General features: G+C 46.2%; 1 protein-coding gene across 1 annotated transcript in view; it reads right to left on the bottom strand.

Moving 5' to 3' along the window:
* The window catches only part of PI4KA (phosphatidylinositol 4-kinase alpha), a 113,451-nt gene that overhangs the window by 65,879 nt on the left and 32,987 nt on the right, over positions 1-14,585 (bottom strand). Inside the window, exons 11-19 of the mRNA XM_042909718.1 lie at positions 13,117-13,308; positions 12,499-12,599; positions 11,513-11,642; positions 10,392-10,524; positions 8,791-8,886; positions 8,241-8,424; positions 7,685-7,788; positions 5,111-5,279; positions 2,845-2,895 (exon numbers count right to left, since the gene is read on the bottom strand). Of these exons, the coding sequence (XP_042765652.1) occupies positions 2,845-2,895; positions 5,111-5,279; positions 7,685-7,788; positions 8,241-8,424; positions 8,791-8,886; positions 10,392-10,524; positions 11,513-11,642; positions 12,499-12,599; positions 13,117-13,308 (1,160 nt within the window). The remainder of the gene's footprint in view (positions 1-2,844; positions 2,896-5,110; positions 5,280-7,684; positions 7,789-8,240; positions 8,425-8,790; positions 8,887-10,391; positions 10,525-11,512; positions 11,643-12,498; positions 12,600-13,116; positions 13,309-14,585) is intronic.

Raw genomic sequence — 14,585 nt, 5'->3', positions numbered from 1 at the left:
GACTAGTGGCACAGGTAAACTAACTCTCAGTGAAGTGCACAAATGTTTTCTGAGCAGGAAGCATATCTTATCAAATCACTGGTTTATGACAGTGGAGCACACAGGACTCTAAGCATTAGATACCTTTCAAGGTGCTTAATTAACACCTTGGCTAGACACCAAGAGAAGCAATTTAATCAGGATATTTCTAAAGAAATACTTTTCACAAACTTGCAGGTCAAAGATCACCAAACCTAAGCTCTGAAGGAGCCTCAGAGATCACGTGACCTGGCCTCCAGTGACTCCCTCCAGACTCTTAAGGTTACTGATAAGTCACTGATAAGCTGCATTTGGACAGACACCCAGGCTTCCTGCCCCAAACCCACTGGTTCTTCCACTGAACTAAGTACTTGGAGACACTCATCAAAAGATGCAAAACAGAGTACCTTTTTCCAAAAGAAAGGAAAGAAAGGAAAAAAAAGAAAGAAAGGCAAACATTCTTTAAAAAACGCTTTGGAAACTAGTTTCTCCCAGAGGGTCCAAGGGGTAAACCAGAAAGCAAATACAAGATCCCATGATCTCTGTGCTCTTTGTTGAGCAATAGAATCAAATATTTGTTTCCTCCCCCGTAATATAACCATTAACTTTTGTTAAGACTACAATACTTATTCTATTCATGTAAAAGGTCACTGCAGTGGAGTAAACAAAGTACTTTAAGTGAGTGTGTGCTTGCCTATCACTGCTAACAGTCATGCCTACACTGACCCAACACTTCAGAGGTTCATCTCCATCTTTTTGAGAAGCTCTGTGAGCAGAGTAAGCATAGAGAAGCTGTGATGCTCACCCAGGATCACACACACAGTACCAGGAGTCCAACCCCAACGGTTGTGATCCTAAACCCTATGTATTCCCAGCCAACCTCATCAGTCATTGCTCCCAGGAAGTGCAGAGTACCCTCTATGAATTTCTTCTATGCATTTATTTAAACTCTAAATGATAACAGCTACACATGCTGTACCCATGTGCCTGGGTCACAGAATTCTGGTGTTCAAACTCACTAGAATTCACTGAATCGAGTGTCACCCCAAACATGCTTCCTGGCTGCCAAAACCTGCTCTCTCATGGAGCCTGCTGCCAGCCCTTCTTGCCTCTAATAGGCCAGAAGAGTGCCATGGACTTTATGCCCCTCACCTTTCCCTCCATCCAAACAAAGGATCCATGTACAGTGGTACTTCTAAAACACAACTGTACACTAGTCAATATCAAGTATAAAGAGAAAATGTTTATGTTTTTAAAAACCAATGGAGATGGTGATGAAAAATACTGTGGCTGAGAGTCTTGGCCATTCTCAAATCCTCAAAGCCTGTGGGAGAGCACCTGATCACAGGTATGAAGGTGGTAAAATTCCCAAGGGGAAGTGAAAAGCCATGATTACAGGGAGGCAGCTACAGGTGCAAGCTACACAAGCAAACTTGTAGGCCCCCTTGTCCCCTCAGGCACATTCAGGAAAAGCAGACTGTCCTGACCCAGATGCAAGCCAAGTCAGCTCCTGCTCCAGAATTGGCCACTTATAGGGTGAGGGAGAAAGGAAAGGACAGGCAGAAGGAAGGTGAATAGAAGCAGAATGCACCACAATGTGCAACCTGTGACATCTTAAAGGTAAATGATAACAAACCAGTCAGTTTGTTATTTTTCACCCACCTTGGCCAGCTAAAATCAGACATCTAAGGTCTCCAGATTCTGAGTGATGATGTAGAATGCAATAAGTACAGAAACTTAGATCAGCAGAGGTGCCTCTCTGTCCACCTGCCTGACCTCTAGGCCCCTGGGTCACCCTGGCAGCTTGGGAGGTCAGCCCCTCTGGCGTTCCATGTGAAGGGACATGCATGTAAGTGCTCAACAGTCAAACTGCTGGGGGTGGGGTGAAGTGGGAAGGAACTGGAAGGCAGAATCAAGGGCTTAACTAGAAGGTAGATTTAGTGGAAGCTAGAGAATCACAGATGAAAACAAATACTAGAACCTGGGGCCCTGACTTAGGACTGGCAGCTGGGAACTGAGAAAGGGGAAAACAATTTCCACAAAGGTCATATGGGAAGAGGTGGCTGTAGGTTAAGACAGGACAAAATGGAGACAGCCTCTCCACCATGGAAGTGCTATGGCAGAGGATGGGGCCTATGTTGGGAGCTGCCTACCATGGCAGTGGGCGGGACTGTACCCCAAAGTATGACCAGCCCGCTGTGTCAACAATGCCCCCACAGAGCGCACTGAGGGCTGCAGCTCCAAGAACCAGGCACCGTGCAGAGGCCCCAGGACTCATCTCACTGGAGGGGACCGAGAGGGGATGGAAGCAGAGCCTGCCCACCGTCAGTCAGAGGCACCAGAACAGGTTGTGAGACACAGGACAAACCCAGAGTCACACCTCAGACTTGGGAGCCACACAAGAGGGAACCACAGTGCGTTTCCTGGTCAACTGGCGAGGCGGCTCAGACAGAGCACGGAGAAAGGGAGTAAGGTGGTATGGCCACAGCAGGCACCTACCAATAGGACAGTCCCAGAACAGCTGGAGGTGGCACATGTACAGAATCACTGTGGCCCCCACGCAGCATTCTGCTAAGGAATTTGTGGTGTACCACTAGGCACCACTGAAAATATGGTCACGGTATCTGAAGTTTAAAACCACTCAGTTGATGGGAGGTGGGAGGGAGGGGAGGGAGGGGAGGGAGGGGAGGGTAGGTGATGGGTATTGAAGAGGGCATCTTTTGGGATGAGCACTGGGTGTTGTATGGAAACCAATTTGACAATAAATTTCATATATCAAAAAAAATAAAAATAAAAAATAAAACCACTCAGTTAATGAATACTCACCACAGCGATTACGGGAATGAGTACACCCAAGTTCCCCGCACTGCTAGAAGCCTAGAAAAGAATGGAATCGAGTCATCGGAAGCATGTATTTCTTTCATTAAAAGAGAAAAAAGACAAACATAGTGTTAATTTCAAAGAAATTATGAGATACATACAAAGCGATATATAAACATGCTCACCCAACATCATTTTAATAGCAAAAAAATGGGAAACATGTTAACCAGAACGATTACATAAATCATGGCCCCTGTGTATAATGAAATACCACACAGCTGTTAAAAAGACCGCTTTTGGGGCACCCAGGTGGCTTAGTCAGTTGAGCATCTGACTCGGTTTCGGCTCGGGTCATGATCTCATGGTTCGTGAGTTCAAGCCCTGCATCCCCTGCTTGGGATCATTTCTCTCCCCCTCTGTCTGCCCCTCCCCCATTCCTTTCTCTGTCTCTCAAAATAAATAAACTCGAAAAAAAAAAGACAACTTTCTGAAAAATATTTACTCATCCTTGGAAAGTCCCCACAGCAAAATCAGGATTTCAGAGTATGCTATAAGTCCCAATTATGTAAAATAAATATATTTGCATAAAAAAATCTAGGAAGGAGAGCACCTGGGTGGCTCTGTCAGTCTCTGTCAGTTAAGTGTCCAACTTTAGCTCAGGTCATAATTTCACAGTTTGTGAGTTTGAGCCCCACTGACAGCTCAGAGCCTGGAGCCTACTTTGGATTCTACAGTTCCTTCTCTGTCTGCTCCTCCCCCACTCATACTTTGTCTCTCTCTCTCTCACACACACAAAAATAAATAAACATTAAAAAATCTAGGAGGAAGTCTTTCAAAATGTCAGTAATGAGTAGAGGGATTATGGGTGCTTTTTACTTTATTAGTTATAGGTTTCTGCATCTTTTCTATAATAAACATATATTCTTTCCAAGTTATGGAAAATGTGGGGGTTACTTAAAAAATAACTAGAAAAAAAAATGAATAACTCTAAAAGGTAGGTTCCCGGAGGCTCCTGGGTGGCTTGGTTGGTAAAGCGTCCGACTTCAGCTCAGGTCATGATCTCACAGTTTGTGAGTTCAAGCTCCATGTCGGGTTTATGCTGACAGCTCAGAGCCCAGAGCCTTTCTCTGCTCCTCCCCGACTCGTGCTATCTCTCTCTCTCTCTCTCTCTCTCAAAAATAAATAAACATTAAAAAAAATGTAAAAAAAGAAAAATAGAAATCAGTCACCCAGATTACTGTCGGAGGAGTCCAGCAGAGGAAGGCTAAATTAGAGTGAAGGGTTTCAGAACCCCATATTGTACCAGCTACTCCCCCTTGGCCAAGATTTTCACACAGAGGGCTCCTTTTCATTTAGTTTCCAACTTAGCTGTCACCTCCTCAGAACCTCACACAGCCCGATCTAAAATGCCCCTCACCTCACTGTCCCATTTTGTTTTTGCTGTCTGCAGGAGAAGGCAATTTGCCTACTCACTTCCATATCCCCAGCACCCACAACAAGGGTCAAGAAACTGTGGCCGATGGCCAAGTATGACCCACCACCTGTTCTTAGAAATAAAGTTTCACAGGAGCACAGCCACCCACCCATTCTTTAACTGGCTTTATGCCACCAGAAGAGAGCTTAGTTGCAGCAGAGACTATATGGCTCACAGAGCCTAAAACAAATATAATCTGGCCCTTTACAGAAAAGGTGAGCTGATCCCTGATCTAGGCACACAGTAGGCAAACAGCAACTGTCTGGGGAAGGGGAAGGGGAAGGGGAAGGGGAAGGGGAAGGGGAAGGGGAAGGGAAAGGAGAGGAGGGGAGGTGGGAGGAAAAGACAAAGGAGGACAAAGGTGGGGAGTCTGGAAGAGAGACTGGTGCCAACATGACATGTCAAAGGGGAGATGATGGGAAAGGAGGCTTAACCCACTTCAACCCCCCTAATCTATTTGGGACCTCGAGACCTGTCGTTTTGTCTGTCCCTGTGGACCTGTCTCCCTGGAGAGCCCAAGATTAGGTCAGATCGGGCCCTTCTCATGTTGTCACTGAGTTCTGATGAAAGCCTCAGCCCCCTGACTTCATGATGACTGAGAGAAGAAAGAGTGGGGTCTGGGGGAATCCACACTAGGTTGCTGTCACTTACCATCCTGGGCTGAAGGAGGTAGCTGCTACTAGCCAGACATGGTCCTACAAAAAAACCACCCTCTCAGGATCCCTGAGAAGGAAGCTTAACCCCTTTGTTCTTGCATTTTACCAGATGCCCCAGGGTGACTGGCCTCCTCCTGCCTACCTTCAGGGCGGGTCCCTTCTCGCTGGCCCGCTCGCTGGCGCGCTTTCCCTCCAGCCCCAGCTGCACAAACAGCTCCAGCAAGTTCATGAGCAGCTCATCCACAAGGTGCTCATCCTGGATGTTGGCTGCAATGTTGGCCAGGGCATTGATCACTGCCAGGGAGCAGTGCCTGGTGGAGAGAGAAATGACAGCTGCCACAACACAAGGGCCTACACTGCAGGGGTGAGGCTGACTAACTCTTGCCTCATCACACCCCTCTCAGTGCCTGTGAACAGAGGAGCCCTCCAGAGGGGATGAACCTCTCTGTGAACACCAGCTCCTAAAGGAAAGTCAGCTGCTATAGAAATGGCTTTAACCTCTCCAGACATGCATTAAGGACCTTGGGGAACTGTTTAGGTTCCAGGAATCCACACCTATGGAACTTGTGAAGGTCTTAGGATACTGTTTTCTGAGTGTCGAGAGCCCATTACATAGCTAAAATCCTGGCTGGACCCTGCTTTCCTTTCAAATTATAGGTACCCTTAATTCACTATTACCATCTATAAAACTTTCCTTTGATGATCAGGTTCTTCCCCACGCTACCTCCAGCCCACAGCATTAGCTCACATCAGACACTTAGGAAGCACTCAGTGGCTCTGGGACAACCTACATCAGGACAGTGCTGGCCCCACGTAACCCCTGGACATGAAGCTGATGATGCCCTCCCCAGCCAGAGACAGCAAACCAGCAAGGCTGGCCTGGCTTCTGAAGGTGCTGGGGGCAGCCAGAGCCTGCCACTTGCATGCTATGTGACCCCAGGTGAGAGGCTCATCTTTGAGTCTCAGTTTCCCCCTGAGTAAAGCAGGAATAAAATAATTCCTTCTTCACAGGGTTTAGGAGGAATGAAACACTATGTGTGAAATACTGAGCACACCATACCGTCTAACCCCTGGAAATCTCTGAGCAAACAGCACCCCCTTCACAGACACGTGAAATCCTGGGAGGTAAGGGAAAATAAATGGCAGTAAAAGCTTTCACTGGTAAGGAAGAGGACAAACCACTTCTAGTGGCAGTATCAGAAAAGGCTTAATGAAAGAGTGAACTGGAGTCAGAAGTTGAAGAGTTGGTAGGCATGGAGAAGGCCAAGTACTGCCCACAGCAGTAAGACAGAGGCAAGGGTCAGAAGGAAAACAGCAGGGGCAAAGACACGGAGGAGAAGATGTGAAGGCCAAGGAGGTATAGGAGTCACTTTCAGGACAAGGAAGCAATGAGGGAAAGAGTTGTTTTGGTCCATGTGTCAGTTTCTTCACAGAGACCAGAATAGATAAAGGGGAGGTGAGCTGACTGCCTCCCTAAACTAGTCCTTAGGCTGTTCTGGTAGCCTAGGCTCTCAATGGAGGCAGTGAGAAGGCAAAGAAATGACAATGCCAAGAGCTTGCATTTATCGAGAGCTTTCCCATATATGATCTCAATTACCCACACAACTAGAGACAGGCATTCATTTGACAGATGAAAATATGGAGGCACAGAGAAGGTGAGATCATTTTTGGAGGTCACACAGCCACACTCCCACCCACTAAATTGACTCAGAGAGAATTTCAGAGCGAGGCCTGCATGTAACGATCAGGAGGGGAGACCATAAATGCCAACAAAAGGGCAACATCTCTTCCTCCCTGCCCCACCTCTCTGTCCCTCTCTTCCCTTGATCTGTCAAACTCTATTGAGATCCTCCATATATGGAAAGATGTGCCCTGCCCTTATGACATTCCCAGTAAGGGCAAGGAATAGACAAGGAAGCATATCTTGGACTTCTGGAAAAACCAGCCAGACTTTACACAAATATCAAACATGTAAAGATGTAAAATGTCTACTCCCTTTGGCCCTCCAAATCCCACCTCTGGGAATCTATCCTGAGGAAAGCATCAGAGACACTCACAGATATGCAGCTATTAGATTGTTCAACGTAGCACTTGCCAGCAGAAAAACTGGAAAATAACATCCAAGCTAGGGACTAGTTAGAAATATCTCAGTGCTGGGGCACTTGGGTGGCTCACTTGGTTGGACGTCTGACTTTGGCTCAGGTCATGATCTCACGGTCTGTGAGTTCAAGCCCCATATTGGGCTCTGTGCTATAGCTCAGAACCTGGAGCCTGCTTCAGACTCTGTGTCTCCCTCTCTGCCCCTTGCCCACTCACGCTCTGTCTCTCTGTTTCAAAAATAAATAGACATTAAAAAAAAAAATCTCCATGCTGCTATATGATGGAACACTACACAGCCATTAAAGATGACAGGCACATGGAGGAACGTTAATGGCATGGCTTATGTGCTGTTACATAAAAAAGTGGGTAAGCTGGGTGGACACTATGAGCCTGTCTGGAGTCACAGAGGGTTTGGGGTAATGACACTGACATGGTCAGCTCCAGATGGCAGTCGCATGGGGTCTTCCCCTCCTGGTTGTGAATGCACTAATTTGAAGCACATAATGCTTTTGTAGGAAGAAAAGTTTATTCAAAAAATAAATCCCCAAACTTCACACTTTCAAAGACGGCTAAAAACTGTCATGATCTAAAGTGACAATGAGGTCTAGAGAGTTACCTATAGCCATGATCCTTGTAATCTTTAGTAGCTGAGTACACGACAGAGCTGGCCTTCACACTAATCTGCTGGAAGAGATTCCACACTTCCTGATAAATGTATTGCTGGAAGAGAGTGAGGGACAGTTAAACCATGTCATGACTTCTCCATGAAAGCACTCCTTGATACATGGAAAAGGCCCCATCATTCAGAGGGAAAGCTTCTGGAATCATGCATGGACCATAATAAGGCCCTGAAAGACCATCAAGGGCATCCATTCCTAAAGTTTTAGGCAAACCTCAAAGGCTAAAAGGGAGATGGTTTCAATGTAAATCCTATTACATGTTATTAACATCAGCATGAAATAAGTTTAAAGAAACCTCTTTTATCCCTAGCTCTTATGGAACCATGATACTATTCTCTTTTACTTGGAAAAAATCTCCCTGTTCAATGTCAAGACAGTTGTGAGCATTTAATTCTACAGGGTAAATTTAATCTATTTTAACATTCCTGATAGTCAAAGGAGTGTAACAAAGCTTGCATAGGGTAGTGGGTTTCACAGCAGGTCCTGCCTTACGTTTCCGGTGATAACCAGGCAGCCTAGCTGGTCGATGATGAGAACGTCAAGGGGGGAAGGGGGCTGGCAGAATTTCTGTTGCAGGATCTGCAGAATTGGTTCCATGACCTTTGGGGTGTCCCTCAGGGCCACCGCAATGTGTCCCAAGGCTCGGATGGTGTGGTCAGGAATCAAGTGAGCGTCTCTATGGGAGGGAAGAACAGAGGCATTCTCAGAACAGTCTTCTGGGAAACGAAACCCAGAAGCTTCACAAGCTACAGCTAACAGGAACAAACGTTACCACAGTCATCTGACAGTGGCAGCCTGGAATTGTTAACTACCAGAAGAAACATAAAGTCCCTGGCACTGGGCAATAAGACAGACATCTTTCTCTGCTCCCAAACAGTGGTCCAGGATTGATACTCTACGGTAGGTTTGAACTTAAATCCTGGGACAGATCTGATGCACAACTCCAGACTGCAAGAAAGAGCACAAACATGCAAGACACCGGGTGGCTCCCCAGGTAGGCCTGCAGGGAACACCTGGCTGCCCCCTCAGGGATGGGACGTACTTGTCACTCTCCTGGGAGATGTAGAGCCGGTTGGAGAGGCTGGCCAGGAAGGCCTCCACGATCACTGGGTCCACAGTCAAGCCAGCTTTCAGGCACCTGGGACATAAGGAAACCCACACAGCACTGGGTATCAGAACAACAGATGAGTGTTTTGTGTTTGCTTTTTCCCCTTTGTCAGGTCTACAGAGTTTAAAGAACTGCTCTGAGCATTTTTCCCCCAGAAATCTGAATGAAAGTCATTACATAGAATGAATTCAAAGAATTGCTGCAGATTTTGCCCACTTGATAAATATCTCAGTCGGAAACAGTAACTTCATTATTTGACCAGAACAGTTTCCTTCAGAATGTTACACTCACCCTAATCCCAATTTAAAATTTCCAGCACTGTTCCTTAACAAAAGTCACAGTAACTAATTCAAGACAGATGGTCCCAGGACAGCTGAGGGAATATTAAATACTATATCAAGGTTTTAATAGTATGGAGAAATGCTTATTTTCTAAAGAAAAGGGGAACTTTTAAAAGCCCGTAAGGACACAAAATCTTTTCAGGCATCTCTCACTCTCTGCATCTGTTTGGCTCTGAGCACACAGGCAGAGAAGAGCATGTGTCTGATAGAAAGGGGCCACCACATTCTCTCAATTGGGCTTCCGACAGCAAGGAGCCAGAATTCAGATGGAAAGATATATTTTCACATAAATCAGAATATGTGTGGTTCCTGAGTTCGGAGAGCAAGAGTTCACATAGCAGGAGCCTGGGCAGCAAGGTCACGTGATCATATAAACCGCATTTCTTATACTAAAAATTACACAGAAGAAAAAAAGAAGAAACGTGACAATCTATTGTTACTCTGGATGGCAGGCTGATGGATAATTCCTTTCCTTCTACTTTTCTATACATTCTATAAATTTTCTGTTTTTAATTACGTTTGTGATCAGGAAAAGAAAAGAAGCTTTATTTTTTAATATGAAATAATCCCTCTTTTTAAATCAGCTATAGGTTTAAATAATCAGAAACAAGCTTGGGGCGCCTGGGTGGCGCAGTCGGTTAAGCGTCCGACTTCAGCCAGGTCACGATCTCGCGGTCCGTGAGTTCGAGCCCGCGTCAGGCTCTGGGCTGATGGCTCGGAGCCTGGAGCCTGTTTCCGATTCTGTGTCTCCCTCTCTCTCTGCCCCTCCCCCGTTCATGCTCTGTCTCTCTCTGTCCCAAAAATAAAAATAAAAAAAAAAAAACGTTGAAAAAAAAAAAATTTAAAAAAAAGAAACAAGCTTTAAAAAATTACAAATCTGGGGCGCCTGGGTGGCGCAGTCGGTTAAGCGTCCGACTTCAGCCAGGTCACGATCTCGCGGTCCGTGAGTTCGAGCCCCGCGTCAGGCTCTGGGCTGATGGCTCGGAGCCTGGAGCCTGTTTCCGATTCTGTGTCTCCCTCTCTCTCTGCCCCTCCCCCGTTCATGCTCTGTCTCTCTCTGTCCCAAAAATAAATAAAAAACGTTGAAAAAAAAAATTAAAAAAAAATTACAAATGTTTCTTATTTTTTAATAACTGTATCTAAAACTTGTTTCCTTCCTCCCCAGGTCACCCTTCCCTCTGGCTGGTCTCCCACCTGCAGATGTTGTCAATGGCAATGTCCCGGAGCTGCTCATACATGGAGGGTTGGCTCTTCTTTCCCGACATGACATTCAGGGTTGACTCAGAATGCTCGTTGGTTACACTGATTTTTATATCATTACCAGCAACTAAATGTAAAAATTCAAGTATGTATCTAGTTAAGCCTGTCATTTCCCATCCCCTTTTCCATAATTCAAAATCAAAATAATATGCTGATGATTTTTAGCTTATAAAAGCAACCCCTCTAAAATGATTTGAACAAACATTTCAGAAACAAAAGTGAGAAGAGAAAGGATGAAACAAACATGTTTAAACAAAGGGAAAAATATTTAAGTTGCAAAGTGATAAATATGTAACACAGCAATTTCTTAAGAAACAGTTCAAAAGTCCTGATGAGCACCCACAGGCACCCAGCCCCAAGGGTGAGACATGCCCTATCACCAAAGGTTATCTAGCTAACGTGCAAAACCGGTAAGGGTAGGGGGTGAGTGTGAGAGCAGGAGCCTTAGAGCCACAGAGACCCCTACTTGTCCCGGGGTCCAGGGAAAAGTCTTTCACCTGCTGAAGACTGGGTTTCTTCATCTGAAGGGAGAGAATAAAGCATCCACCTGCACAGGACTGGGTGGGATAAGCAATACATTAGAGCCCCAGCAGGTGTTAATGAATGCTAATGGTTACAGGTGACCAGATTTGCTCTGAACCTGTGCCATTGTTATAGAAACATGAAAATACACTCACAAGGCAGGGATAGGGACTAGCTGAGATGGAGCATGGACAGTTCCTGGCCCAGTGTCTGGGACACATTGGATTCATGCTTTATACTGCCTCAGTGACAGAGAGAGCTAAAACCCCTCAGTCATAGGAGTATATGCAAGGGGAGGGTGGAGGAAGGAAAGAACTGAAGCCTGGAGGGGGTCATGTAGGGAAAGCCATGAAGAAAGGCGTGAAGAAGGAATGAGCCAAAGTACAGTGCAGGGTTGCAGCCCAGCCACAACCTCTCAGTCACAAAATGATGGTGGGCTTGCACACAAGGTCATGTGGATCTTTTCTTGGAGCCTCAAGAGCACATGGCGCATAGGGACTGGAGAGATAGCTTTGGGTACAGCCATCCATTACCTGTGTGGTATTGACTGTGGCACTTATAGAGCTTCACCAGCACGGGGGATGGAACAACCAGGAAGTCCCGCAGAGATGGCGTCACCGAATGTACCACCACTGGGAACCTCTCACACAGGCGGCCCAGACCCTGTAACACACCATCGACCTGTCACACAACCCAGGTTGTGGCCGGCTGAGCAGGTCCAAGCAGTGAGACGCTGAATGCTTCAGATACACAAGTTTGACCAGAAACTTCCAAGGTCAAATCTCCCAAGGCCACTTTGGCCATGGGGCAAAACAAGACAGAAAAAAAGGAGGGTCTAGACTCTGCTCAGCCTAAAGGGAGATATATTGCTAAAGTGTGTCCATTTCTTTTGGAAACAAATTTAGGGGAGAAAGGGTATACAGTATGATTTTTGAACAACAGCAAATTCAGAGTTACTGGGGTTTGTATTTCAGCAAGATAAGAGAGCAGAGCTGGTACTGTAGACCTCAGGAGATGTCTTCAACACTTCGCCTGCGACCTTGGGAATGGCCCAGTAGATACAGGGCAGCCTCTTCACAAAGAAGTACTCAGTTGTGCCTGGAAATGACAGAAATCCCTGGCACACTGTCAGCAGTGACTCCCACTCATTGGTGAACTGTGTCCATAGCAGGCTCTAGTTCAAGTTCCTAAAGACAACAACAGCTCAAGGGTGCATAGGTGGCTCAATTGGTTAAGCATCTGATTCTTGATTTTGGCTCAGGTCATGATCTCATGGTTTGTGGGACTGAGCCCCATGTTGGGCTCATCACAGCACAGAGCCTGCTTGGGATTCCTCCCTCTCTCTCTGCCCCTCCCCCACTCACCCTCTTTCTCTCAAAATAAACAAATAAACATTAAAAAAAAAAAAAAAAGACAACAGCTCAGACTCTGCTGCTGGTATGCTAATCAGAGCCTGAATGATGTAACAAGAAAGCTTTGTTGATGGGATCGAAGCTTCTCCAGTGTCAGTGAGACTGACCTGCAGACAGCAGATAAGCAAGGGCAAATGGGCAATGATGACTTTGCTGGATGTCTTAGACTGCAGCTTCTCAGACAGCTTGATGCAAAGATTTTCTGCACCTAAATTCAAAATCAGAGGAGGGTGTGGACAATTAGCAAAGGTAAATTTTACAAAATACATGTTCACCAATTAATCACATAACTAAAAGCCCAGAGGCATACTTTGTGCAGGCTTTATTAATAATAAGTGGTTACACCAAGAAGTATTTACAGGCAGGCATCCTTAACTGAAAACTCATCTCTGTTCCTTTTCTGTTGTTGTGAAAACACCATCCTGCATTGTATGTGACTGCTCTCTCCTCTCTGCTGACCTTGAGCCTCTTGTCCTCAGTGCTCTGCGTGTGGCAGCCATCCACAGTCTGCTACGTGCTTCCCATTCTGCTGTTCACCCTAGACAAGCACCTTTTCCTCCAGCACGGAGCTCCCACTTCATATAAAAGCCTCAAAAACCAGCAGGAAGCAGTGGAAAGAACACACAGGCCCTGTGGCCTTGCCCATCACCTCCTCCCATGTCCAGTTTCCTAAACTGTGGGACAAGACACCAGACATCTGGGGCACAGCAGACGCCAATGCTTACCTTGCTCATCCTTCACAGCCCAGACCATGAGGTCCACACAGGCAGCATTTGCCTGGCAACGCAGCTTGAGGGGGCTCAGCTCATTGTGGATCCGGTCTGCATCATGCAGAATCTTCTGAAGCTCCCCCTGGCTCGTGTTGAACTGCTCCAGCACAAAATCATGGATCTCCTTCACAAAGGAGGTTGGGAGGTCTGTGGGAAAGAGAGCAGGCATTGCAGGTGGAAACAAAACCACCAAAATTCAGGCAGCAGCTCTATGGTCCTTCTCTAACAGATACCCAAGAGGAGTAGGTCTGCCACTGGCTCCTTTGGTTTCAAGAGTGCCCAGTGGGAAGAGCTTGAATAGGCTGTGCTGCCTCTTGGCACACATGCCACCTGGCACTCAAAGAAAACGACCATTTCCCAGGGAAGTGAGAGCCATGTTGTGTTTTAAGCAGTCAATATACTAAAACCCATATGTATGAGACACAGAAACTGGCATGTATCATCACAGACACTGGTCCAACTAACAATAAGAAATACTTTGGTGATTTTAAGTTTATTTATTTAATTTTGAGAGACAGAGCAAGTTGGGGAGGGGCAGAGAGAGAGGGAGAGAGTGAATCCCAAGCAGGCTCTGGGCTGTCAGCACAAAGCCCAATGTGGGGCTTGATCTCAGGAACCATGAGATCATGACCCAAGCCGAAACTAAGAGTTGGACACTCAATGACTGAGCCACCCAGGTGCCCCAATTCTTTTTTTTACAAGAAGGTTGTTGGCTATCAGCTAAGTGCAAAAACTGGTTGCAGTCTGAAGAAGAGAATTCCCTGGCTACAGGGCTGGATCTTTGGGGTACCCAGAGTTCACAGCTTCTTCAAACTCTCATCCTTGGGGCCTGAAAAATCAGAAGAACCTCTGTGATGGGCACAAGTCAGAAGAGCCAAGGAAGCTGGCAACATGCAGCTCAGGTGGGGAGAGAAGCCTCGGGGTTCCTGGGGGTCAGGCTGAGCCCAGTCCCCTGCACCCTCATTTGTGAACTTAACATTCGCTGGGGCCCCAGCCAGACTCAATCCCAGGAGCTCTTAAAATTGAATTAGGAAAACAGCTAACTAGATTACAGTACATCTGCTTGACTGAATATTACACACTGATCAAAACTTATGTTGAGGGGTGCCTGGGTGGCTCAGTCAGTTAAGTGCCAGACTTCGGCTCAGGTCATGATCTCAAGGTTCATGAGTTCGAGCCCTGCATTGGGCTCTGCACTGACAGTGTGGAGCCTTCTTGAGATTCTCTTCCTGTCTTTCCCCCTCTTGTGCTCTCTCTCTCAAATAAATAAATTCAAAAAAGAAAAACTTATATTGACAAAAAGTGCTCTGTAACATAAGAGAAGAATGCAGAAAACATGTTTTAAAAATGTACTAAAGGGTAACTGGAAGGAAGGGCTAAACTTGTGTGTGTGCACATGCTAAACTATTAAGACACTTTTTCTC

Source organism: Panthera leo, chromosome D3 (assembly GCF_018350215.1).
Source record: "Panthera leo isolate Ple1 chromosome D3, P.leo_Ple1_pat1.1, whole genome shotgun sequence".
NCBI lineage: Eukaryota > Metazoa > Chordata > Mammalia > Carnivora > Felidae > Panthera > Panthera leo.
This window is presented reverse-complemented; position numbering and strand designations above follow the sequence as displayed.